General features: G+C 42.9%; 1 protein-coding gene across 1 annotated transcript in view; it reads right to left on the bottom strand.

Annotated features, from left to right (window-relative positions):
- Window positions 1–240: 240 nt before the first annotated feature.
- Window positions 241–25,184, bottom strand: part of Kpna6 (karyopherin subunit alpha 6) — a 39,758-nt gene continuing 14,814 nt past the window's right edge. Inside the window, exons 3-14 of the mRNA XM_090335362.1 lie at window positions 24,056–24,148; window positions 23,326–23,425; window positions 19,972–20,066; window positions 18,900–19,031; window positions 16,632–16,720; window positions 14,529–14,628; window positions 13,559–13,722; window positions 13,295–13,373; window positions 11,620–11,745; window positions 10,456–10,583; window positions 7,104–7,282; window positions 241–5,409 (exon numbers count right to left, since the gene is read on the bottom strand). Coding sequence (XP_090191488.1) covers window positions 5,222–5,409; window positions 7,104–7,282; window positions 10,456–10,583; window positions 11,620–11,745; window positions 13,295–13,373; window positions 13,559–13,722; window positions 14,529–14,628; window positions 16,632–16,720; window positions 18,900–19,031; window positions 19,972–20,066; window positions 23,326–23,425; window positions 24,056–24,148 — 1,473 coding nt within the window. The 3' untranslated portion in view covers window positions 241–5,221. The remainder of the gene's footprint in view (window positions 5,410–7,103; window positions 7,283–10,455; window positions 10,584–11,619; window positions 11,746–13,294; window positions 13,374–13,558; window positions 13,723–14,528; window positions 14,629–16,631; window positions 16,721–18,899; window positions 19,032–19,971; window positions 20,067–23,325; window positions 23,426–24,055; window positions 24,149–25,184) is intronic.

Consider the following 25,184-nt stretch of genomic DNA (forward strand, 5'->3'; position numbering starts at 1 on the left):
TTCCCATTTTCTAGTAGTTAGTTGGAGATAAGAGTCTCATTGTCTTTAGTACCTGTGCTGGCTTTAAGCCAGATCCTCAGACATCTTAACTTTTAGTCTCTGGGACTATAAGCACAGGCTATAGTGCTCAGCTTGGTGTAATTCCCATTTCTACCAAGGTAGTTTAAAATCCTTTGTGTACTTCTAAATCCAGGTAGGGTTATTCTAAACCAAAGAAGACAATTTAGAATTTTCAACAGGTTTTTATTTTTTCTTTATATCTATTACAGTGTTTGAAACCTAAAGAAATACATTTTCTCTTCAAATTTGGGTGTGTATATAAATATCATTTGTCTGGACTCAGCACACTCAATGACATGGTTTCTTAGCCTATGTCTGCTCTGAAATCAAGCTTCGTCTGTCTACCCAGGGGCCCTGAGAATATGAAAAAATAGCCAGAATTTACTGTTCTTAGAAAAAAATAAAAGCCAAAGGATCTGGAAAGCAAAACCAATGAGAAGGATTTAATTCACCATATTAGGGTCCTTAGCTGGAAACCCAAACTGTTCTTGATGGACATCCTGTCTCTTAGGTGTGGCTGAGATCCCATATCCCCTTCCCTTACTTATTAAGTAAAAAGAGGGCATATCCAACCGAAGCTGGCTCTAAAGGCCAACCCCCACTCCAGGACCTGGGGGGGTTCACTCAGAGCCTGAACTCTTAAAGCATCTCTGAGCCAGAATTCCCAGTCCATGATCCAAGCAGTAACTTCCTTTACAGCTCACTTGAACATGGCACATAGGTCTCTTTCCCCACACCCAGGGGCAAAATAATAAAAAATCAGATTTCGGTAGAAGAGCAGAGCCAGTGTGTCACATGTTCCAGCATGTTCTAATGTAGACATTAGAAGTCAGGCTGCCCTGTAAGTAGGCAGGCAGGCTCAAGCCCCTGAAAACAGTATACAAACCTTTCTCCCAGTATGTTCTGGGTCCCTGTTTAATACTGCTTCTCACTGTCAGCTTAGGTCCTGCACAAGGGCTAGGCCTTCACACAGCACAATATCTTCTCAAAGAAAACTAGCAGTTTTAATTCACAGATTTGGTTGGTTTTGACTCCACTCTTTCTATGCCATCTTACTCTGGGACAGTGCTAGGGGATAGAAATGATTTATGAAGGCCTTGGCCCCACAGTAGCTAGTACCCGCCACAGGGATCTGCAAAGGGCCAAACTGTCAGCTTGCTGGTTTGATAAAAACGATACAAAAGGTAAAACAGAAAAAAAAATGCTGATGGTGTTGGCCTAAAATGTGTAATACTAGATGGCCAGAAAAGAACCCCTGTAAGCAGTGTTTCATCCTTACTACCCAAAGATGGTCTTGTGGGTCACCAGCCCTTCCTATGCTCCAACTAAGCCTTGTACCCTTCCCCCACCCTGCCAGGAAGCCCCAAGCCAGATCTATCTTCTCTATTATGTCTCTGGAGTGCTTCTAGGGACTTACAGAATCAGTTCCCCCATCTTCAACCGAAAAGCTGGACTCTGAGCCCACAGATGAATCCATTAAGGAATACCCAAGAGGATGGACACCAAGATGGTTAATGTAGTGAAAGAAGTGATAAGCTTGAACAAATGAGCTGGGGAGAGGGTATGTGGAGTGAGGAGGTTAGAACGGCTAGGCTTTGCAGGCAGGTACACATGATAAAATGGAAACAGCTCATTCTACTCTGCAGAATTCTTCTTGAACTGGTTTGGCTTGAGAAAAATAGAAAGTCTATGCCTAAGAGTCTTCTTCTCTCCCTTAACTAAATATAATAGCAGCTATAATGTGTGCCATTTAGCTCCAAAGAACAGGGCTTCAGAGGGGAGAAGAGACATAAGGGTCTGAAGTAAGGAGGTACATGAAGGGTTTTCAGATCCAGAGGTCATTAATACCTATTCCCCAGGTCACTTATGTCCTCAGATCTAGGCTGGCATGTTGATGACAGAAGCCACATGGTTCTACCCTAAGGCTGCAGATACCATCAAGGCCTGGTGGTGACTAAAGATAGCTACAAAATGAACACACATTTCTAAGATCAGAAATCCTATTAGTAGTAAAGATGGTGTGGGGGTAGAATGCCTAGAGAGGTTGGTAAATTTCAAAACAGTACTTGAGCATGTGAACTAAAAAACAGGTTCCTGTTTTCTTTTTTTTTTTTAATGCCAGTCCTGGGGCTTGAACTCAGGGCTTGGGCACTGTCCTTGGACACTTTTTGCTCGGGGCTAGTGCTTTGCCACTTGAGCCACAGTGCCATCTCTGCCTTTTTCTGTGTATGTGGGACTGAGGAATCGAACCCAGGGCTTCAGGCATGCTAGTTAAGCATTCCACCACTAGGTTATGCTCCCAGCCCCAAGGTTCCTGTTCTCTTAATCCACACACCTGGATACCACTGCATCCACCAAGGATATTAAAAACCATGTGCTAACATACAAGGATTCCAAAAACATGTCTCAGCCTATTAGACTGTTCTTTACAGCTGGAATGCTCTATAGGCCAGCCTGGCAATAGTTATTCATAAATTTGCATTTTAGAAAGGCTTTTGTCCTCACTTAGGTCAGGATCTAGAGTCCCACAGGGGCTGTCCACAAGAGTAGCCCCTCACAAGATGGCCAAAGATGAAGAGGAGTTGTAACAAAAGATGTTATTACTCTGGCTGGAGGAACTTCACCTATGGACTGGAGTGAGATTCAAGGAAAATAGGGAGAAACATGGTTTGGCAAACACAAAGGAAATCTAGAGACCAATTTTTTTCTGAAGTCTGTCAACATGTGCTAACAGAATGCAGCCTCTTAAGATTTCAGAGAAAACTAGCTTTAAGTGGCAGCTGGATGGTTAGCAGTCTTCCATCTGATACAGGACCTAGATCTAAAGCTAAGCATATTTTGGAGGAACTGGGAAAAAAGGCTATTTCTGTCTTATACTAAGAATATGACTCCAACTCAAAGACTTAACTGTTGCTAAGATGTAGCAAGTAGATCCTACGAAAATAAATTTCTCTGCCCTTTAGACAAAGATGATGGTGGCAGTGGTGGAGGCTTTTCTTTGAACTGCAGATAGCTTTGTATTGGAGGTAGTAGGCCAAAATAACAAGGTCCTTCAGCTCCTCTCTTCTTCCTTTCCTAGGAGACTGAGTTTGCAGTCATCATTCCTAAACTGAGTGAAATCTGATTCAAGATCACTCAATACCGATGTTATTTTTCAATGCTGATGTGCCTTTTTCAGAAAATTCCTCTGGAGTAGAGCCTCAAATCTAGGAGAGGGCAAATTCAAGACAAATGGCCAACAATAAGATACAAGCAGAGGGGTAGAGATTTCACCTGAGTCAAAGAGGATATGTAGGAATGGTAGCAAGAACAGCACTGTTTCTTGGGAATGAAAAGTGTAACTTAGAGAACACCTCCAACTAACCTCAGCGAAGATGCAGAGAGAAACTGGACACTTTGGACTATTAGCTTCCCCACTAGTCTTTACTTAGCTGACAACTTCCTCCATACCTCTGCCCCCAACATTTCTGGGTTTTATATTGCCATGTAAAACTTCACTAGACATAAGCAAGCCACTGAAGAACCACACTAATTTTACTAAGAAATCTGTATTATAATGGTCACATGGAAAGGAAAACCCAAACAAGGTACAAGGATCCCAGACAGGGACAACACCAACAGCTCTCATGAAGGCATTCAGGCTTCTAAATTTCTGTGATCATAGGAGAGACAGCTGTGTGTGAAAACATGTGGACAACAGCCTTTAAGATTGAATTTGAAAAGCCAGACTGCTTTTTGGGTATCCAGAAGGAAGGACTAGTGATAGACTAAGGCTTCACCAGTTCCCTTCAGGTACTGGACAATCAGACTAGGCTTGCTTTTTAAGTGTTCCAGAACTGAGGGTTGGTCCCAAGTGGTGGCCCAGAAGCTAAGTAGAAAGGAAAAGGACCAAGTTCAGGCCTTTTGAGTGAGGCAGCTTCAATATCGACTTTTGGACTTCCTCACAGTATCCTAGTCACAGAAATTCCTCCTCCTCAGACCAATTAAGACTGACCTACCTAATATCGAGAATATAAAAAAAAATACAGAACTTTTTTTTGACAATGTCTCCTTTGGAAGTAAAATATACATGATCCAACTATGGAAGAGGAAGAAGAAAAGGCCAAAGGTAGGGATCCCTGACTATCCCAATACATGACACCATCACTCCAGCCTCCTCTGCAACTTATGGGTCACCAGAGCAAGGACTTTCTCCTCTGGAGAAAGGAAGGACCACAGCTCCCTGTCTTGAGCTTAGGAGAAAATACAGCCATCCCAGAGGTTAATTCAACTCTGAGTGGAATTTTCAAGTAAACAAATGAAGTTGGGTTGCACCATTTGGAAGGTGGAAATGGTCAGTAGCTACACATGGGAAGCCCTGTTGGAAGGCCCGGGTTCCTCCCCTCCACTTGCAATGGTGTATTTGCCCCAGGAGAGTGAAGGGCTCTCCCAATTAAAGAAGGCTGGGCAAATGGTCGGAGGGAGGGAGGCATCTTTGTTTCATAGTGGCCTCCCTATCATCCTTTATGCCACATAATGCTGGCAGCTGGAATTTCTAAAATCAGGAACTCGTGGCTCTTGGGAAGAGCAACCTTAATACAACAAAAATGTGCAAAATTAAAAAAAATTAAATAACTCAATCCACGTATACAAGATTAATATTCTGTCAGAGCAAGAACACTTTGTTTTGGACTTCCCCCTTCCCCTCCCCCCTCCTGAGCCCTCTGGGATATTCCATATGCTCAAGTACCCAAGATAAGAGTTACACAAATCAGGGCAAAGGACTGGGAAGGAATAAGGAAGATAATAGGGAAAGAAGTCACCACTGAAAAAAAAAAAAGGGAAAAAAAATTCAAAAAGGTGCAAATTGATTACCTCAGTCCTCCTTTGTCTATCCCTGGGCTCCTGGGTTATAAAGACATGTGTGCAGCCAAAACAGAGTGTAAGGAAGAAAACCCAACACATCCCCTTCTTGTCACAAAACCCAAATGTGAGCCTCAGATGGTTCTGTCTGTCCAGAGGGTGCTCCCTCCAGGGAAGGGGTGGAGCAGGTCAAGAGCACAGTCTCCAGGGCAGCAGGTACATGGTGGCTGATGGTGGGCAGGCTATTGTCCTGCCCATCACAGGGCTGCTCTGCTGGTCGGTGGTTCGTCCCATCCCTTCCCCTCCCCGGAGGCAGACATTATAGTTGGAAGCCCTCCATGGGGGCCTCAGGCTGCTGGAAGATGAACTGCTGTTGTGTTTCATCCACCTGGGGAGCCAGGCTACTATCATCATCTTCTACACCGAAGTAGTGCTCAATGAGGTCAAAGGCTTTCTGGTAGATCTCCTGGTTCTCATGGCTCTGGAGAAATTCAATTTTATCCAAACCTATGGTGGTAAGAAGGAAGGGTCCATAAAACATTTACTTTTCATTCCTTGAGATATGTTAGTGTTTACAAACACAAGTAATAAAATCAAATCACACTAACCTGGAAGAAGAGTCAAGATCTCTTCCCCAAATTACAGAATCCCAAGGAAAGAGGAGAATCTATCTGTTAAAACTAAGTATCTAGGGCTGGGAATTTAGGCTAGTGCTTGCCTAGCATGTAGGAAGACCCAGATTGGATTCCTCAATACAACATATATAAAAAAGAAGCCAGAAATGTGCTGTGGCTCAAGTGATTGAGCACTAGCCTTGAGAAAACTCAAGGTTGGTGCTCAGGGACTGGACAAAAAACAAACAAACAAAAACTGAGTATCTAGTCTCATTTTACTTTAAATCAGATCTAGTCAAATTAACATTTGTCTCTCATGTAAGAGAGCACTAATCGCTGATGAGTCAATCTGGCATTATATGTTTGGTAGATCCGCAGCTCCACTTCTGGCTTTTAAATTTTTTATGAGTCATGGGGCTTAAACTCAATCTGGGCGCTGTCCCTGAGCTCTACAGCTCAAGGCTACCATTCTACCCCTGGGCCTGGGTGCTGCCCCAAAGCTCTTCAGCTCAAGGCTACTGCCCTACCCTTGAGCCAAGCCCCACTTCCCATTTTCTGGAGGTTAATTGGAGATAAGAGTCTCAGGTCCTTTTGTGTCTGGGCTGGCTTTGAACCTTGATCCTCAGATCTCAGCCTCCAGAGTAGCTAATATCACAAGCATGAGCCACCATGACCACCTGGCTGCATTTCTGGTCTTCTGGGGATTAACTGGAGATAAAGATTCTCACAAAGGCTCAGGGTGTGGCTCAAGTGGTTGAGTGCTAGCCAAGCAAGCATAAGGCCCTGAGTTCTAACACCATGGACACTAAAAAAAAAAAAACAAAACGAAACAAAACAAAACAACAAAAAAAACCCTCTACTTCAGCTGGGATTGTGGCCTAGTGGTAAAAGTGCTTGCCTTGCACACACGAAGCCCCAGGTTCAATTCTTTGGTACCACACACAAAGAAAAAGCCAGAAGTGGTGCTGTATCTCAAGTGGTAGAGCGCTAGACTTGAGAAAGCTCGAGGACAGTGCCCAGGCCCTGAGTTTAAGCCCTGGCATGGGGAAAAAAAAAAGTCTCACAGCCAGACTTCCCTGCCCATGCTGGCTTTGAACCTTGATCTTCAGATCTCAGCCTCCTGAGTAGGTTGGACTACAGGTGTGAGCCACCAATGCCTGGCTCTCCCTTAGCTTTTTTGTTTAAGGTTAATATAGCAGCTCTACTTATGGCTTTTTTGCTGGGTTACTGGACATGAAGAATGTTACAGATTTTCCTGTCCACGCTGGTTTCAAACTCATATCTCAGTTTCCTGAGTAGTTAGGATATAGATGTGAGCCACTGGTGCTCACCTAAGTAGTTTTATTTGCTGGCAGTACAAGACTTAAACTTGGAGCTTAAAATATCTGCCTTGCAAGTACTTGAGCCACACCTCTATCCCTCTTCACTGGTTTTAGAGAGAAAAGCTCAAGTCTCAGGAAAATGTGGATGCTTTCCAAAACCCACCCCAACATATACATGTGTATTGCTTTGAAGGGTTACAGTGTTTAGGAATGGACCTAGACTCTCTACTTAAGAAGGTGGTCAAGCCTATGAGAAGGAACTTACCATAGGCTTCCTCGATGAGGCCACAGTAGGGATTGACTCCAGAGCCACTACGCTTGCCCTCTTGCTCACCAAGCCTCAGGATATTCTCTAGTCCATTGAGAGCCACTTGCACAATCTTTGAATCCATTACCGTCAGCAAATCGCACAGAGGTTTGATGCAGCCCAATGATACGAGGTACCTGGAAGTCAGAGACCAGGCAAACTCTACATTAATGCAATGCAGGGGTCTCCCTCGCCACACCACTCACATGGACTATACCCTCATCCCCCCAGCCACCTTCTCCCTTGTCTATACTGAGGCTTGAACTCAAGACCTAGATACTATCCATTAGATTTTTCACTTAAGGCTAGAGTTCCCTCACCTGAGCCATATCACCACTTTCAGCTTTCTGGTGGTTAGAGTAGGTTTTTGGTGCCAGGCTTGGGGCTTGAACTCAGGGCCTGGACACTATCCTTAAACAGATTTTGTTCAAGGCTAGAGCTCTGCCACTTGAGCCACAGCAGTACTTCCAGCTTTTTCTGAGTATGTGGTACCAAGGAATCGAGCCCAGGGCTTCATGAATGCTAGATGAGCACTCTACCACTAGGCTACGCTCCCTGAACCACTGGTTGATAATGAGAAAGGTCTTATGGTCTTTCTGACTCATGTTGACTTCCAATCATGATCCTTGGGTCTCATCCTCCTCAGTAGCTATGATTACAGGCATAACACACCAAGGAGAATTCAGCTTCTTTTTTTTGGTTGGTTGTGGGGCTTGAACTCTGGGCCTGAGCGCTGTTCCTAAGCACTTCAGCTCAAGGCTACCACCCTACCCATGGAGCCATACCACTACTTCCCGTTTTCTATTGGTTAATTGGAGATAAGAGTCTCACAGACTTTAGTGCCCCATCTGGCTTTGAACCTGGATCCTCAGATCTCAGCCTCCTGAGTAGCTAGAATTACAGGTATGAGCCAGGTGCCTGGCTTTCAACTACTTCTTGAGTCTTCATAACTACCTATCCTTTATCTGAATCTCTCCATCATCCTGTTGTGATTGGTCATACTTTATGTTGCATAAACCCTTCTAATGCTGCTTTCATGACAATATTCATTTTTGTCTTTTCTTATTTTGTGCAGCTACTGGGGCTTGGATTTCTTGACCTTGTGCTCTTCCTTAGTTTTTTCACTCAAGACTTGTGCCAAACCACCAACTTGCAGCTTTTTTGAGTGTGTGCCAGAGCTGGATCTTGAACTCAGGACCTGGGCAGTTTCCCTGAGCTTTTGTGCTCAAGGCTAGCAATTTATCATTATGAGCCCACAGCTCTACTTCCAGTTTTCTGGTGGTTAACTGGAGATAAGATTGTCACAGGGTTGGGAAGGTGGCTTAGTGGCAGAGTGCTTGCCAGGCATAAAGCCCTGGGTTTGATTCTCAGTACCACATGTACAGAAAAAGCCGTAAGTGGCGCTGTGGCTCAAGTGGTAGAGTGCTAGATGTGAGAAAAAAGAAGCGCAAGTGACAATGCCCAGGCCCTGAGTTCAAATGCCAGGATTAGGGGGGAAAAAAGTCTCACAGACTTTCCTGCCTGGGCTGGCTTCAAACCATGATCCTAAAACTCAGCCTCCTGCATAGCTAGGATTACAGGAATGAGTCACTGATGCTCATGTTTAACAAATGATGGGTTTAGTGGTAGAGTATTCCCTAGCATACATGAATTCCTGGATTTGGTACCTCATAATCAGAAAAAGCTGGAAGTGGTGCTGTGGACCAAGTGGCAAAGGTGCTAGCCTTGCGCAAAAAGTGTCCATAAAGATCTGGGTTCGATTCCTTGGTACCACATACATAGAAAAAGCCAGAAGTGGTGTTGTGGCTCAAGTGGTAGGGCTCTAGCCTTGAGAAAACCCAAATACAGTGCTCAGGCCCTGAGCTCAAGCCCAGGACTGGCAAAAAAAACCAAGCAAAACAAATAAACAAAACGTGTCCAAGGAAAGCCAGGTATGGTGGCTTATACCTGTAAGCCTAGCTCCTCAGGAGGCTGAGATCAGAGGATTGCAGTTCAAAGCCAATCCAGGCACTAAAAAGTTAGTGAGACTCTTACCTCTAATTAACCACCAGAAAACCAGAAGTGGTGCTGTGGCTCAAAGGAGAGGGCAGTAGCCTTGAGCTGAAGAGCATAGGGACAGTGTCCAGGTCCAGAGTTCAAGCCCCACAATCGACATTGACACACCCACACCCAGTGGACAGTGCTCAGGCCCTGACTTCAATCCCCAGGACTGGCAAAAAAAAAAAAACCTAAAAAATAATGTAGTAAGGCCGGGAGTCTGGCCTAGTAGAGTGCTTGCATAGCATACACAAAGCCCTGGATTTGATTACTTGGTGCCATATACACAGAAAAGTCCACAAGTGGAACTGTGGCTCACATGGTAGATTACTAGCCTTGAGAGAGTTCAAGGCCCAAGACAAAAAAAAAAAAAAAAGAAAGGAAATGAAAAAAAAATGCAGTAATGTAAAAATATGGTGAAATTAATTCATGGTAAAATAATTAAAAATCATTTAAAAAATGAAAATCAAGGAAGCTTCTGCTTTGATACATACCATGACCTCTCTTCATTTGTATAGAGACTTACATAGCAGTCCATTTTCTGAACTATAAGAAGTAGTAGAGGGGCCGACTGTGGGGCCAGTGACCTTGGACCAGCACAATCTTGTACACAAGGAAGTAGCTCTTATCAGGATAACTTTAAGCAATGTCAATCACTTCTTATCAGGATGACTTTGGGCAATGTTAATAGCTTCTCATTTATCCTATTTGCCACTTGATTGCTGTTTTGTACGAATGCAGCCCCAGGCAGTTCCCTAGTTTTTTTGTTGTTGTTGTTTTGCCAGTCCTGGGCTTGGGCGCAGGGCCGGAGCACTGTCCTTGGACTTTCTCAAGGCTAGCACTCTACCACTTGAACCTCAGCACCACTTCTGGCTTTTTGCTATGTATGTGGGGTACCGAGGAATCGAACCCGGGTCTTCGTGCATGCTAGGCAAGCACTCTACCACTAGGCTAAACTCCCGGCCCCCGTGTTCCCTAGTTTTAAGAAGAGTATTTAAGGTGGGAACTTGAAATAAACTGGGCTACAGTCTTATGCTCATGGCCATATACCATCTTAGGCTGGAATCTTGGGCTGCTGACTTAGGCTGTAGTCCTCCCGAACCCCATCTGTTTGTCTCTTTTCTATTTTCTTAGGCCCTACCCCCTATTTCAGGAATCCCTGTGCCAGCTGGCACAGGGGGGAAAGATACCAGGATGCAGATGTTACCCACAAACCAAGAGCTAAGAAAGAAATGCTCTCATTATTTAAGATAATAGGAAAAAAATGTGATACCTGATCTGCTCTGGGGTTCCTCCTGATGTGGCATTAGTAATGGCCCAGGCTGCCTCTTTTCTTGTTCTGAACTCTGCTTTCTGAAGGATTTCAATCAACACGGGGAAGATATTTGCATCTATGACAGCCTTAAGGGGATTAATGAGAAAGAATGTCATTTTAAGAGAAAGAAAGCAAAAAAAAAAAAATCACTTAATATTTAGACATTATTCCCAACCTGTAAATTTTCCTTTGTCATTCCCCCACAGGTGACAAGACTATAAGGAACAGCCTGTAGGATCTACTACACAGAATCTTAAGACTAACAGCAAACATTTACCCCTCATTTTGGCTTTGTTTTTGTGGCAGTGGGGATCAAACCAGGGCTTTTCATATGGTAGGCAAGGCTCTATCACTGAGCTATATCGCCAGCCCCTTAACCCTATTTTTTTTTTTGAGGGGGACGGGACAGGATGTGACAGGGGAAGGGTGTGAATGCTGGGACTTGAACTCAGGATGCTCAGAATACTATCCTTGAGTTATTTTGCTCAAGGATAGTATTCTAGCACTAGAGATACAGCTCTATTTCTGGGTTTTATTTTGGGTGTTGAATTGGAGATAAGAGTCTCACCAAATTTCCTGTGGGTTCAAAACATGACCTTTAGATTTCAGCCTCCGAAGTAGCTAGAATTAGTGAGGCACTAGTATCTACCTGGCTTGACTTCTATTAATATTTATTATTATTATTACTGCCAGTCCTGGGACTTGAACTCAGGGCCTGGGTACTGTTCTTGGATACGTTTTGCTCAAGGCTAGCACTCAGCTACTTGAGCCATAGCTACAACTAGGCTGTATTTCCTGGCCCTGGCTCCATTTTTTTTTTTTTTTAAACCAGTCCTGGGCTTGAGCTCAGAGCCTGAGCACTGTCCTTGGACTCGCCAAGGATAGAACTCTACCCCTTTAACATAAGCACCACTTTCGGCTTTTTTTCTACATATGTAGCACCGAGGAATCGAACCTGGGTCTTCATGTATGCTAGGCAAGTACTCTACCTCTAGGCCAAACTCTTGTCCCCTGGCTCCAATTTTTAAAGGGGAATAAATGCTTTGTGTGGAAATAAATATATCACAAGCCTCCCCTGCCCTGATATGTTTTCAAGCCCCTCGATTCCCCTGACTGTTCCACCTGTATCTGAGCCCTGTTGCCAGCAGTGATGTTTGAAATGGTCCAGCAAGCTTCCTTCCGAATTGACTCCTTCGAGCTGCTCAGCAAGTGTAGAAGGCAAGGGAGGGCTGAACAGTTAAGAATAACCTAGAACACACACACAAAAACCCACAAGAAACCAAAGAGAAATTAGGTGTTGGGCTATAATAAAATAAAAAATATGTGTGCATCAAGACAGCACAAACCATAAAAATAAAGTAGACTGCATTCCTCAATGAGGTTGGGCATCGTCTAATCCCTTCGGGGACTGAAAAGAATAGAGATTGAAGAAATTTGTACTTTTTTTTGGTCGGTCATGGCACTTGAATTCTGGGCCTGGCCATTGTCCCTGAGCTCTTTGGCTCAAGGCTAGCACTCTACCAGTTGAGCTACAACACCACTTCTGGTTTTCTTATCATTAAGTAAAGATAAGAGTCTCATGGAATTTAATACTTTCATTCCCAGGCTGGCTTTGAACTGCAATCCTCACATCTCAGCCTCCTATAAAGGAGGATAGGCACGAGCCACCAGTGCCCAGTGAGACTTTTTTTTTTTTAAAAATCTGACAATACCATAAATCAGACTACGCATACAATGCATCTTGATTAATGTTACCACTTCCATTATTCTCCCAAATGAATCATTCTTCTCCATTCCTACCCTAAAGTAGTGGGGATTTTTTGGTTTGTTTGTTTTTTGTTGTTCTTGTTGTGATGCTGGGGTTTGAACTCAGGGCCTTATGTTTGCCAGCCAGGAAAATTTCACAGGCTTTCCTGCCTGGGCTGGCTATGAACCTTGATCCTCAGATCCTAGCTTCTTAAGTAGTTAGGATTACAGGTGTGAATTGCTTTGGTTACTTTTTTGGCCAGTCTTGGGGCTTGAACTCAGGGCCTGAGCACTGTCCTTGGGTTTTTCTCAAGGATAGCACTCTACCACTTGAGCCATTACACCACTTCCAGCGTTTTCTATGCATGTGATACCAAGGAACCGAACCTGGGTCTTCATGCATGCTAGGCAAGCACTCTACTACAAGGCAAAATTCCTGGGTCCTGCTTTTGCTACTTTTTGAATAGGGTCATATTTTCATGCATAGGCCTCAATTTTCTTAATTACACTTCCTGCATAGCTGGGATGACACACGTCATTGCACTCGGCTTTATACTGGTTGAGACAGAGTCTCTATTGCCTGGGATGGCCTCAGATCTGCATCCTCTTGATCTTTGCTTTCTAAGAACCTAGTGCTCATGCTGGCTTTGAACTGCAATCTTCAAATTTCAGTTCCTGAGTAGCTACGATTACAGGTGTGAGCTACTGGTGCTCTGCTTTTGGCTTTTGGTGGAGTTCCATAGCTTTCAATATTTCAAAAAGGATAATGGTATATACTTAACTATGCTATAATATCCTGATAAGTCATTATTCCTATCAATTTTCCTTCCCAAGCACCAACTGGATGATTTATAATTTGTTCAAGAAGGAACCAAAATGCCCATGATGATACTGAGTGTATATAGTACTTAAACTTTACCTAGGCCCAACCTGTCTGTGTCAGACAATGATGCTTCCCATCAGGCAGGGAAGGTTTCTGTCCATAGGCAGCTCTCTACAGTGGCTCAAACAGATAGTTTGAGTTAAGATTCTGTACCCTCCTCTTCCTTACCTGGGTCTGGATATCATCCCCAGTGACAATGTTACCCACGGCTCTCAGGGCAGGAGAAGCCACTTTGTAGTCGTTATGCCTACAAAGGAGAAAAGGATTATCGTGAAGAGCTACCACATCACATTCAGCCCTCCTGAACACCAAGGCTGGCAGCATTCACAGGGTTCCAGGCCTTCAGTTCAGAAAACTGCTAACTGCAAACTGTTTGGGATGAATTTGTGAACACTTAAAGAATCTTTATCCTTTATAACTGATAACACTCACATCAGAAGCTCTACCAATCTCCGGCAGACTCCAGAGTCTATGACTGCTTGAATCTTCTCATTTGGGCCATCAGATAGGTAAGAGAGGGCCCAGCAAGCATCTGCCAACAAGTCGGAGTCACTGCTGAAGAGTAGACGAGACAATACAGGCAAACAAGGAGAGACCTGTTGGAGACAGAATAAAAAGGACTTGGAGACAAGTCTCAGGTCCTTTTGTGCCTGGGCTAGCTATGAATCTTGATCCTCAGATTTTAGACTCCCCGAGTAGCTAGGATTACAGGTGAGAGCCATCCTGTATGGCTTTCTATCACGAATTCTTACTAACCTCCTCTCAAAAAGTAATGTTAGACAGATATATTTATATATATTTATATACAGTTACTAGAGTTGGAATTTAAAGCCCTGAACTCTTACGTTCTGCCCAAGGCTGGTGCTTTACCATTTGAGCCACACCTCTACTTCAGGCTTTTTTTTTTTTGGCCAGTCCTGGGCTTGAGCTCAGGGCCCGAGCACTGTGCTTGGACTTTCTCAAGGTTAGAGCTCTACCACTTGAGCCTCAGCACCACTTCCAGCTTTTTAATATGTATGTGGTACCGAGGAATCAAACCTTGGTCTTCCTGCATGCTAGGCAAGCACTACCACTAGGCCAAACTCCCGGCCCCTACTTCAGGCTTTTTGCTTGTTAACTGGAATAAGTTTCTTAGATTTGTCTGCCCCAGCAGAGTTCAAACCAAGATCCTCAGCCTCTTGAGTAGCTAGGATTCTAGAACTGGGCCAACAGTGTCTGGCTGAATCCTTATTATATTAAATCTGTCTCACTTTTCTCTTTATCATCTGGGCACATAAAATCAACTACTTCATTGACAGTCGCTTTTGTCAGTTTCCCACAATTTAAGAGTCCAAGGGATACTCCAAAATTTAAGAAACTATGGTGGAATCTGCAATTAGTCAGGGACTGGTAAGGAGCTCACCTTTGCAAACTCTGGGGGTGGGTTCTTCCCTCTGCAAAGATTTGACAGAGCCCAGACTGCATTCCGTGTCATTGTCAGCCGTGTGGACTTGGTAAGAAGTCTGAAAGAAAAAGCAAAAACAGACCTTGAGCACTGATGCCTTAGTACAGCGTTGTAGCCAACTAACCCCAGGGGCAAATCTAACTGAACCCTGAAGATTCTAAAAACCTGCCTATTAACCTAAGAACAGTTTATGCTGACTTATGAACAGAAGAGTAGGATCAGAAAGGATAAAACAGCTAGATCTTGTTGGGCTCGGATGGCTCAAATCTGTAGTCCTAGCTATTCAAGAGTCTGAGATTGGAGGATTAAGGTTCAAAACTAGCCCAGGCAAATTTGTGAGATTATCTCCTATTAACCACTAGAAAACTGGAGGTAGAACTGTGGCTTAAAGTGGCAGAGCACTAGCCTTGAGCAAAAAGAGCTAAGGGACAGTGTCCAGGCCCTGACTTCAAACCCCATGAGCCACTAAGCAAATAAGTATGTACCATTACACCTAGCTAAAGCTTTTTAGGTAGAACATGCTACATTAGGGCTTAAGTCCCAGACAAAAGTAGTGTTCTCATTTTTCTTTCTTTTTTTTTTTTTTGCCAGTCCTGGGCCTTGAGTTCAGGGCCTGATCACTGTCCTTGGGCTTTCCTCAAGGCTAGAGCTCTACCACTTGAGCCACAGCACCACTTCCAACTTTTTTTATTCTATGTATGTTGTTCCAAGGAATTGAACCCAGGTCTTTGTATATCCTAGGAAAGCACTCTACCACTAGGCCAAACTCCTGGCCCAAGAGTAGTGTTTTCTTTCATAATAAAAGCTAAATGTCTAAGTGGGAGGGTGTTAGCCCTGCAGTATGAGATTGAGGTTTCTGAGTAATAATCCACTCATGTTTTTCAGCTCAGATGTAGTTTACTTCAAGGATATGGAGAGAGGGAAGACAGGGGAACAGAGGTCCAAATGACTACAGGGCTTTTAACTATGACTTACTACAGAGCTGACCAGTGTACCTATGCATATCCCTATAGCCAATCAATGCATTCTGAAGAAAAGGTTTAATCTTTCCAGTTGTGATAGTCATACTCTTCTTCTTTGGCTCAATGATGAGGCATGAGGCAAGTATCATCAACATGGGGTTCTATAATGCCATGGGGTAAGGAACAATTTCCTTCTACTCAAGCTTTTTTGGCCTGTCCTGGGGCTTGAACTCTTCCGCTAAAGGCTAGAGCTCTACCACTTGAACCACAGCACCACTTCTGGCCATTTCTGTATGTGGTACCAAAGAATTGAACCTAGGGCTTTTGTGTATGCTAGGCAAGTACTCTGCCACTAGGCTACACCTCTGGCCCAGGAATAATTTTCTTGACACTGATTATGGGCACCATGTTCTTCCCCCCCTCCCCCGCTTTTTTGTGCCATTCCTGGGGCTTGAACTTGGGGCCTGAGAACTATCTTGGGTTTTCTCAAAGTTAGACCTCTAACACTTGAGCCGCAGCACCACTTCAGGCTTTTTCTATGTATGTGGTACCAAGGAATTGAATCGAGGTCTTCATGCATGATAGGCAAGCACTCTACATTATGTCAAACTCCCGCCCCCCCGCTCCTTTCTTAAGTTGGTCATGGGGCTTGAACTCTGGGCCTGGGAGCTGTCCCTGAGCTCTTCAACTTAAGGGCAGAACTCTCCCAGTTGAACCATAGTGCCACTTCTGGTTTTCTGGTGGCTATTTGGAGATAAAGTTTCACAGACTTTTTATGCCCAGGCTTTGAACCACAATCCTCAGATCTCAGCCTCCTGAGTAGCTAGGATTATAAGTGTGAGCCACTAGTGCCTGGCCTTATCATTATGAGACTGGTACCAGGCTTAAACTCAGTTTACTTGGCTGTTTTGCTCAAAGCTGATCTTGAATCATACTTCTATCTCAGACACAATCTTCTTATTCTCAAGGTAATGTCTACTTTGGAATCAGAATGTACTTCATATTTACCTATCATCTTACTGGATAAGCTGTCCCCCAAGTAAACTACCACAAGGCTGATTTATAAATGCCCCAGGTGAAAATGATTATAATTACTCACGTTAATAAAGGATTAAGGATGGAACAATTCAAGACGTAATCTCGGCAAACGGAACTGTCTCCAGCTATGTTTCCCAGAGCCCAGACTGCCTGAAAAGGGATGGTGGAACTGTGACTTAAAGAGCCTGGTAGCTTCTGCAAATACTTTATAGTACTACAAAGCCCCCCATCCCTCCAAACCTGGCTGAGGCATGTATCAAGACTAGAGATATTAAATAAGTTCATGTGACTTGTTTAAATTCTTACTGAGTACTTGCTCTACAAGTACTTTTTCCCTGGGTGGTCCTCGTGTGGTGGGGAAGAAGACACGCTGCCATCTGCAGCAGGATAAACCAAATCAACACCTGTCGGCTACACCACTAAGACAAAAATCTCCATTTCTATTAAACTAGCAAGAAACGGGTGGGAGAGATGGAAATTGTACCTTATCTTCAATATTTGGGAGAGATGGAAATTGTACCTTATCTTCAATATTTACCTATGGTAGTAAGGGGTACTATGTGTTTTGTTCCACCATTTTTTCTTTTCTTTCTTTTTTTTTTGTCAGTTGTGGGGCTTGGCCTCAGGACCTGGGCGCTATCTCTGAGCTTTTGTGATCAAGGCTAGCACTTTACCCACAGTGCCACTTCTGGTTTTCTGGTGACTAACTGGAGATAAGTGTGTCACAGACATTCCTACCCAGGCTAGGGGCTGGCCTTGAACTTCAATCCTCAGAATTCAGCCTTCAGAGTAGCTTAGATTACAGGTGTGAGCACTGGCACCCGGCTTATTCACCACTTTTGACACCAAATATATGTAAGTCTCTCTGCATTAAAAACCAGTTGTCAGATACCAACTGTATGTTAACAATTTAATACAATTTTGACACTGTATTAGCACTATGTTAGCTATCACTGATCTGTCTCACAAGACTGAGATGTCTCATATCAGATATGAGTTTCAGTGTCTGAGGCCTCTAGTACTAGTGACTGGCCACCTATAAAACTGGCTATAGCTCTAATTATCTCTCAGTTAACTGGAATAACTTAGATCTAACCTAAAAAAAAAGAACACGTTAGCCAGGCGTGGTGGCTCATGCCTGTAATCCTTGCTACTCAGGAGGGTGAGATTTAAGGATCAAGGTTCAAGGCCAGCCTGCATGAGAACCTGAGTCTCTTATCTCCAATTAACCTCTAAGAAACCAAGGGTAGGGTGGTAGCCTTGAGCTGAAAAGCTCAGAGAGGTACTCAGGCCCGGGGTAGGGTAGTAGTCTTAAGCTGAAGAGCTCAGGGAAAGCGCTCAGGCCAAATTCAAGCCTCAAGACCCGCAAAAAAAACCCACTATTTAAATGGTAGAGTGTTAGCCTCGAGCTGAGGAGCTCAGGGACACCATCCAATCCCAAAGTTCAATCTACATGATGGAAACAACAAAACAAAACAAAACAAAACAACAACAACAAAAACACTCTGGAAATGATGCTGTAGCTCTAGTGGAAGAGCACTAGTGATGAGCTAAAGAGTTCAAGGAAGACACCCAGGCCTAGAGTTCAAGCTCCATGACAGAAAAAAAGAAGAAGAAGAAAAAAAAAGATAATGCTTTACTTATACCAGGTATAATGTAGGAATTGCTGCTAACAGAGATGCACAGGGCAAAACAGTCAGTAAGTGTAGGGACTGGTAGTGCAGAGTTTCTGTGCCCTCTGACACCTCAGCACAGGTTCAGCCCTCCTCACATATCTGGGAACAACTTTGTTTTTATGTTGGTGACCAAATCTATCTGAAGATGACATTTTATTTTCCTTTATTGAGATTGAATAGTTACATACATATAATCATTTTTACGTTCACACTGGAAAAAATTGTCATTCTTATTTACACAGCTTATGAGTAACAATAAAACCCAAAGACCTCAAGTTTTACATAGGAAAAAAGTATCTCTTTGAACATTAATGATAAAATTACTACTTCTTGATTGAATAATATGTACCTTTCTTTCCTGTTGCTTAGTTAGCATCAGCATCTCTCCCATTCCTTCCTCCCCTCACTGTCCTTGAGTTGCTTAAGGATGCAACTAATCAATGAGTTGCTCACTGATGAGTTCACTTTCATCAATGTCTAGTGTAACTGATGGGCCCTGTTGCTGCACTTTTTCACCACTGATTCTGTGTGAAGGGTACCTTTTTATCACTCAGAAAATTCCAAGGGTGTTGAGTGCACTGTGTCAAGAATAAGGATTAAAATAAGATTATATTCTCAGTATCATCAACAATCAAGCCAAATCTGAGTATTACCTGTTCTTGTACATCTTCAAAGTCTGAGTTAAGCAACTCTATAAAAATGGGGACAGCCCCTGCTTCAATGACAATTTTTGTCTGCTGAGAGGTTCCCGAAGCAATGTTTGTTAGAGCCCAGGCAGCTTCAAACTGAAAGTAAGATAAAGTTATGAGAGGTCATTCTAGATTAAGCAGTTTTACCTACTAGCTAGGTGGAAAAAATGAACTTAACCATGAATAAAACAAAATCAAACAAAAGTTGCCCACTTACTTCCCCCATGATAGGAAGAGCAGTGATGCTACACAATGGAAACATGGAACTAGGTTCAACCACTTATGGGTCACTTTTCATTTCTGGAGCTTCATCTTCTCTTATGAAATGTATCTTAAGAGTGAGATAGCTCTCTCAAAAGTATTGTTTAGCTGAGTTTCTAGCAAATTCCAAGGGATTTACTCATCTTCCATTTTTGGAGAAGGAGCCAGAGAAATAAGTGATTTGCCTTAGGTCACATAGGTAGTTATAGAATCTCTGATTTATAATGAAATACCTTTCATAATCTGGTATTTTTCTTTTGAGATTAAAACTCTTTTTAGGGCAGAGTGCTAGCTTTGAGCAAAAGAAGCTCAGGGGGCTGGGAGTTTGGCCTAGTGCTGGTAGAGTGCTTGCCTAGCATACACGAAAAGCTGGGTTCGATTCCTCAGTACCATATACATAGAAAAGACTGAAAGTGGTACTGTGGCTCAAGTGGTACAGCTCTAGCCAAAGCCCACGTGCGAGCCCCACGACTGGCCAAAAAAAAAAAAGAGAGAAGGAAAAAAAATAAAAATAATAAATCTAAAAAAAAAGCAGATAACAATGTATGTTCAATGTATGTTTTCATCATGTTTGAAGTTCCGAAGTATATAAAGTTCATCAATGAATGCACTACTTCATATAGTTATCACTGAGATTTGTGGCTCTTTTCTCTGAAGCCAAGTTTTCTGAGGCAAATGACAGTTTCCCGTAAGTATTTCCTCATTATTTATGTATTTACACCCACAGTAATTTGTTAAAGAATTTCAGTTTGGCTATCATATCCCTAGATTTTACCTGTAATGTACAATTCTCATTCCGCTTCAGAAATTCTACAAACCGATCAACTACTCCTGGAGTATTGATAACTTCATCTATTGGAGGACTTGGTTCTGGAAGAAGAGGAAATAGAGGAAAAGTCAGGAGGCTTTGCCTGATCCACTTCCTGGGGTAAGTTTATAATCCTTCCTAAATACATCTTATAAATATTCCCAAACTCCTTTCTAGTAAGGCTCCTTTAACAATTCTCGCTGCTCTCTGAAACTATACAATTCATATAGCATGCTAAAATGTAAAGCCAATTCTAATTTAGGCATACTCATTTCTAGCTTACTGAATGAAAGTTCAAAATGGTAAAGGAGGGGCCAGAAGCATAGCCTAGTGGTAGAGTGCTCGCCTAGCATGCATGAAGCCCTGGGTTTGATTCCTCAGTACCATATACAAAGAAAAAGACACAATTAGCCAGGCACTGTGTCTTATGTCTATAATCCTAGCTACTCAGGAGGATGAGATCTGAGGATCGCAGTTCAAAGCCAGCCTGGGTACTAAAGACTATGAGACTCTCATCTCTAATCTCTAGAAAAGGGAAGTGAGGCTGTGGCTCAAGGGGTAGGGTGGTAGCCTTGAGCTGAAGAGCTCAAAGACAACGCCCAGGCACAGAGTTCAAGCCCCCTGACCCACCAAAAAAAGAAAAGAAAGAAAGAAAAGTGTGGGCGTGGTGGCTCACGCCTGTAATCCTAGATACTCAGGAAGGTGAGATCTGAAGATCAAGGTTCAAAGCCAGTCCAGACACAAAAGGACCTGAGACTCTTATAGCCAATTAACCCCCAGAAATGGGGCTTGGCTCAAGGGTAGGGTGGTAGCCTTCAGCTGAAGAGCTCAGGGACAGCATCCTGGCAGAGTTCAAGCCCCATGACCCAAAAAAGAAAGAAAGAAAAAAAGAAAGAAAGAAAGAGTGAGTCAGAAGTGGCATTGTGGCAAGAGGTAGAGTTGCTAGTCTTGAGCAACAAGAATCTAAGGACAGTGCTCAGGCCCTGAGTTCAAGCCCCAGTACTGGAAGAAAAAAAAAAAGGTAAAGGACAAAGGAAAGCCCAAGGAATGAACAACCTTTGTTTACATATTTCTGTATTTCCCTTCATGGCCATAGTCCTTGAACTCAAGGCCTAGGCTCTGTCCTTGAGCTTTCTCTAGCACTCTACCACTTGAGCCACAACACCACCTCCGGCCTTTCTGCCTCTCTCTCTCCCTCTCCCCACACTCCCCTCTCTCCCTCTCCCCACACTCCCCTCTCTCCCTTTTCTTTTCTTTTCTTTCTTTTTTTTTTGGCCAGTCCTGGGCTTGAGTTCAGGGCCTAAGCACTGTCCTTGGACTTTCTCAAGGCTAGAGCTCTACTACTTGAGCCTCAACACCACTTCCAGCTTTTTTCTATATATGTGGTACCAAAGAATCAAACCCAAATCTACGTGTATGCTAGGCAACCACTCTACCACGAGGCCAAACTTCCGGTCCCCGGCTTTTTCTATGTATGTGGTACCAAGGAATTGAAACCAGGTCTTCATGCATGCTAGACAAACACGCTACCACTAGGCCAAACTCCTAGCCCTGGCCATAGTCTTTTCTTGGGAGGAGTGCTTAATATACTAAGGCATGATATATTTCTCCTATCATAACAGACTTTATTTTTTGTAGTATTGGGGATAGAAATCAGAGCCTTGTGTATCATATACCAACTACCATACACTTCTAGACACTGAATATATAGTAGTGAACAAACCCAAAGCTCCTGTCCTGGTGTAATTTATATCCTCATCAGCAGAGATATATTATTATTGTTAGAAAGTAGTAAATACATTCTGTACTCTAACTGTGGATGCCATACCTATGCATTCCACCAGATGCCTACTAAAGTTATAGATGATTATTGTGATATACAGCTATAATCCCAGCATTTAAAAGGTTGAGACAGGAGGATCTCAGGTTTAAGGCCAACCTGGATTATACAGCAAATTCCAGGAAGGGTTGAGTATAAAGCAAGATTGTCACAGAATAAAACAAAAATCACAAAGAAAAAACAATGCATCATTCAACCCCTTTTTCCTTGTCATTATTTCCTAATCAGTATAGTAGAAAAACTATATTGTAGTAAATATTTTAAATAATTTGAAGATGAGTTTAGAGTATACAAAAGGACATATACAGGTTATATTCAAATACAACACTATTTTATAAAAGTGTCCTGCATATATTGAGGGATGATACTAATAGAGGAAGAAAAGAGATGTAGGACAAGGTAAAACTGCTGGACAGGGGATGGGAGGACAGAAGTGTTTGTTAGTTATTTGTTCCTCCATTCAGTTATCGCTAGTACTGGGGCTTCACTTCAGGGTCTAAGTGTTTTGTCTAAACTTTTCTGTTCAAGGCTCATGCTCTACAACTTGAGCCATGCCTCCACTTCAGCTTTTTTTTTTTTTTTTTCCTTTTTTCTTTTTAGTTAATTGGAAATAAAAATCTCAGGAATTTTCCTGCTCAGGCTGACTTGTAACTGTAATTCTCAGCTCTCAGCCTCCTGAAAAGCTAGGATTATAGGTATGAACCACTAAATGCCTGGCTAACATGGCAATTTTGGATAGGAAGCCAGGTAGATTCATTAGTAAACTGGAAATAAGAGAGGTACTGAATAGATAAAGTGGAGGGTATTGGAAAGAAAGAACAAGTACAGAAGTGGAATGTACTTGGTTTGTTCAAGAACACCACTTCTGGAGCCGGGAGTTTGGCCTAGTGGTAGAATGCTTGCCTAGCATGCACGAAGACCCCGGTCTGATTCCTCAGTTGCCACATACATCGGGGGAAAAAAAAAAAAAGCTGAAAGTGGTGCTAAGGCTCAAATGGTAGAGCTCTGGCCTTGAGAAAGACCAAGGATAGTGCTCAGGCCTTGAATAAATGAGTGAAAAGAAAGAAAGAAAGAAAGAAAGAAAGAAAGAAAGAAAGAAAGAAAGAAAGAATACCACTTCTAATATAGGTAGAAATCATCAGCAAGTGGGAGAACAGTTGATGTGGTCACTGCAAAGAAAAAGAAGGGCTGGGAGTTTGGCCTAGTGGTTAAAGTGCTTGCCTAGCATGCAGGAAGACCTGGGTTCGATTCCTTGGTACCACATACATAGAAAAAAACCGGAAGTGGTGCTGAGGCGCAAGTGGTAGAGCTCTAGCCTTGAGAAAACCCAAGGACAGTGCTCAGGCCCTGAGCTCAAGCCCAGGACTGGCAAAAAAAAAAAAATAATAATAATACTTAAAAATAAATAAATAAATAAATAAATAAAAAAGAAAATTAAAAAAAAAAAAAAAAGTTTCTTCAAGAAGGATCAGTCTTTATACCTTTGGAGAGAAGTTTCCGGAATTTCTGTGTGGTTGCTAATTGCATGTCAGAATCATCAGAGAAGAGCATCTCCACCATTTCTCTTGTGATCACACTTTCCTAGAATATAAAAAGGCTTGAGACTTTACAAACAGTATAAAGAAACAGAAACCGAAATCACTACAGGCAGATGTGAGCACACAATCCTGCTTTGGTATGCTGCTTTCTAAGATTTAGGGGTAAGAGGATGGCCTAGCAGCCTCAGGAGAAGGGGGCTATTTAATCTGTCTGCTTGGAGTTGAAACATTCCAAATGGATTCTAAATCTCTGAAGGAACTGTTAACTCCCCTTGGATGTTTCCTTAGGTATATCCAGAGAATCTGGATTGCTTCTTTAAACTGACCAGTTAAGAAAGAGTCCGTAAGCTAGGCACAGTGGCTCATACCTGTAATCCTAGCTACTCAGGAGGCTGAGATCTGAGGATCAAGGTTCAAAGCCAGCCCCAGCACTGAAGTCCTTAAGACTCTTATCTCCAATTAACCACCCGAAAACTGGAAGTGGTGCTATGGTTCAAGCGGTTAGGGCAGTAGACTTGAGCTGAAGAGCACAGGGATAGCACCCAGGCCCAGAGTCCAAGCCCCATGACAAAAAAAAAAAAAAAAAGCTTCTAAGAGACATGAACTATGCAAATTCTATTCTGCAGAAGCAGTTGTGTTGCAGACCTGCTTCAGGCATGTGCAAAGGTCTTACCCCAGTTGTAGAGCTCACATAGGAGTCCATCAGCAGACTATCGAACATTGCAGCTTCTTCATTAATCAGCTCCACATTTCTCCGTTTAAAAAGCTGAAAATAAAATATGGGGACAGTGGTAAGACTACTTACAACCAAATAACAACTACTGCATCAATGATAAAGAAATGTTAGAGAAAATGATGCCAAGTTTTTATATTGACACAGGTTGACATTCTATGTTACTCTAATTGTTTATGTTCATCAAAAGAGAATATTTATAAAATAAACATTAAAAAAATTTCTTGCCAGTCCTGGGGTTTGAACTCAGGACCTGAGCATTATCATTCAGCTTTCTCAAGGCTAGAGCTCTACCTCTTAAGCCACAGCACCACTTCCAGCTTTTTTCTATGTATGCGGTATCAAGGAATCAGATCCGGGTCCTTGTGCATGCTAGGCAAACACTCTTCCACTAGGCTAAACAAATCTTTCAAGAATTTTTTTTTTGTCCTTAGTATAAAAGAGGATGGGTGGGGCTGGGAGTTTGGCCTAATGGTAGAGTGCTTGCCTAGCATGCACGAATGCCTGGGTTCAATTCCTTGGTACCACATACATAGGAAAAAAAAAGCTGGAAGTGGTCCTGAGGTGCTCAAGTGGTAGAGCTCTAGCCTTGAGAAAGTCCAAGGACAGTGCTCAGACCCTGAGTTCACGCCCAGGACTGGCAAAAACAAAAAACAAAACAAAGAATGTAAAGTAGAACAAGGCACCAATCTGGTAATGGGGGGGGGGGGGAAATAGATGATAACGTATCAGTATAGTCCCAATATTAAGGACATTTAGAAAGAAGAAACTGGAGAAAACAGAAGGCAGTCCAGAATGGGTACTATGCCCCAAAGGACCAGGCTTGGAGCTGAGCTTTCATGACCAGCATTTCACTGCATTGACTGCAGTGACAAAAAGACACAAAGAACTAGAATTAAAATGCTACATTTAAGGGGCCGGGAGTTTGGCCTAGTGGTAGAGTGCTTGCCTAGCATGCACAAAGACCCGGGTTCGATTCTTCAGTACCACATACATAGAAAAAAGCAGGAAGTGGTGCTGTGGCTCAAGTGGTAGAGCTCTAACTTTGAGAAAGTCCAAGGACAGTGCT

The sequence above is a fragment of the Megascapheus bottae genome, chromosome 6 (assembly GCF_031878675.1).
Source record: "Megascapheus bottae isolate mThoBot1 chromosome 6, mThoBot2.hap1, whole genome shotgun sequence".
In the NCBI taxonomy this organism is placed as follows: Eukaryota; Metazoa; Chordata; class Mammalia; order Rodentia; family Geomyidae; genus Megascapheus; species Megascapheus bottae.